At 34.2% G+C, this 2,020-nt stretch overlaps 1 protein-coding gene across 1 annotated transcript; it reads left to right on the forward strand.

Moving 5' to 3' along the window:
- Positions 1-570: 570 nt before the first annotated feature.
- Positions 571-1,038, forward strand: TRIADDRAFT_25329 (uncharacterized protein; the record flags this gene model as incomplete). The annotated part of the gene is made up of 2 exons (XM_002112572.1): positions 571-732; positions 820-1,038. Coding segments are annotated over 2 exons (381 nt in total), but the record flags the coding sequence as incomplete, so codon positions are not given.
- Positions 1,039-2,020: the final 982 nt, after the last annotated feature.

Raw genomic sequence — 2,020 nt, forward strand, 5'->3', positions numbered from 1 at the left:
CCCAAGATAGTAAAAGCGCCTCATTTATATACTCTAACATTGGCATGAATATGCATAACTTCTCTAACATTGCGATAACATTCTTGAGATATCATTTTTCAGTATAACACAACTGACTAATAAACATACTTGTACCGTACTGTCTGTCCGTACAACATTAATTTATCATTTACCGGTACAGCAATACAAGATAACGGTAACAACTATGCATAGTTAAGGATATTAATCCTTAAGAACAATATTATCTAGCGATGCTAGTCTAGCAGTCGCGACAAAAAGTACTGCATTATTATTAATCGACATACTGTACATTTAATCGATTAGGCAGCAGAAATATGCTTGAAGTACGGTGCGGAAATCGAAGCTCAAACCGTAAATTAAATTATAATTTTACGTAATTATTCCTTTACACTAGTCAAAAATTTTAATATTATTTTATACTACATACATCTTCATAAGATAGTATCGTATGGCTAATTATCGCATACAATTGATTGATAAGGCCAAATTTTGATTGTAGTGATAAAATTTATTTCATATTTACTTATTTTGTACAAGTATGAACTATTAACACCTCTGCACATTGCGGCCAAAAATGGTAACTACGAATTTGCCGAGTTTCTTATCAGCAGAGGTGCTAAAGTTAATTCAAAAGACGATGCTGGAAGAACTTGCTTACACTATGCAGCTTTGAGTAATAGTATTTCTATAACGGAACTTATAATTCGAAAGGTACTTTCGTAAATGGTATTTCTTCAGGTAGTGCTATATTATTGTACGATCGTTATTAATTCTCATCCATTTTATCTCAATACCCAGGGAGCAGATATCGAAGATCGTGACACTGGAGGCCATACACCGTTACATTTAGCTGTTAAAAAAGGATGTACACAAGTTATTAAGAAACTATTTGAATTAGGCGCCGATATTACGGCTACAGACTCTGATGGTCGGCACTGCGTTCATTACATAGCTGAGCAAACTGATATTAGCACCATACAGGCCGTCTTAGAAGTAAGCTTACTATGCCGATCTTGAATTTATTAAACTATAAAATTAATTACGGATATCATTTCCGTTTGTAAAATTCGAAACTATCATGGCCCTAAATAGAATGGAGGAAAAGAATTAGTAGAATGTCCTGATAACGAAGGCCTCGTACCATTACGTATGGTAGCTACAGAAGGGAACCTTCCAGTGAGCTTTATAATAATCGATCTCGAAATTAATTTCTTTAATTAAATAACAAATCGGTTTCTTAATAGTGGTAATTCTATAAAATCTCGATTAGCATCTTTTAAATATGAAGCCTTTAGCTACGTATGAGATAACTGCTAAAGTACCCTTAGAAGTCATCGTCGTGGCTACAAGCCATGCATGCAAAGTGTCCTATGTGTCTATCTGTTTCTTCTAATGGCATAAATCCATCTTCTTCTCAACTCGCAGGCACTGTATTTTCTCGTTCAAAATGGTGCCTCGATGGGCACTTTAGATAAAGAAGGCAACACACTTTTGCATATTGCGGCCAAAGGCAATCATCGCGATACTATTAAACAAATCTTAAAGCACACCAATGCAAAAGATATCAACACTAGAAATACATCAGGTCAAAAGCCCATCCATATTGCAGCTATTTACGGCCATAATCGAGTTATACAGAATATGATTAAGAATGGCGCTGACATTAATAGCAAGTAAGAATATTGAAAATTGAAATTAGAGCAATTAAACGATCATTTTAGCTTATAACATTTGACTAATAATAGTTGTGGCAGTAGATTCTAGATAACGAATATTTTTCATAAATTGTTAGAGATATCCATTCTTATTACCCACTACACTATGTTGCAAAGGATGGATATACGGCAGCAGCCCAGCTGTTAGTGGATGAAAATGCTAAAATCGATGTCTTAGATCGCTCCGATGTAGATAGTCTTGGCTCATCTTTCTACATGATAAAACAGTTTTATTCGATATTTATTTTAACAAACTTTTGATATTCTAGTTATGCATAGAATTA

This window comes from Trichoplax adhaerens, genomic scaffold (genome assembly GCF_000150275.1).
Source record: "Trichoplax adhaerens TRIADscaffold_5 genomic scaffold, whole genome shotgun sequence".
Classification (NCBI taxonomy): domain Eukaryota; kingdom Metazoa; phylum Placozoa; class Uniplacotomia; order Trichoplacea; family Trichoplacidae; genus Trichoplax; species Trichoplax adhaerens.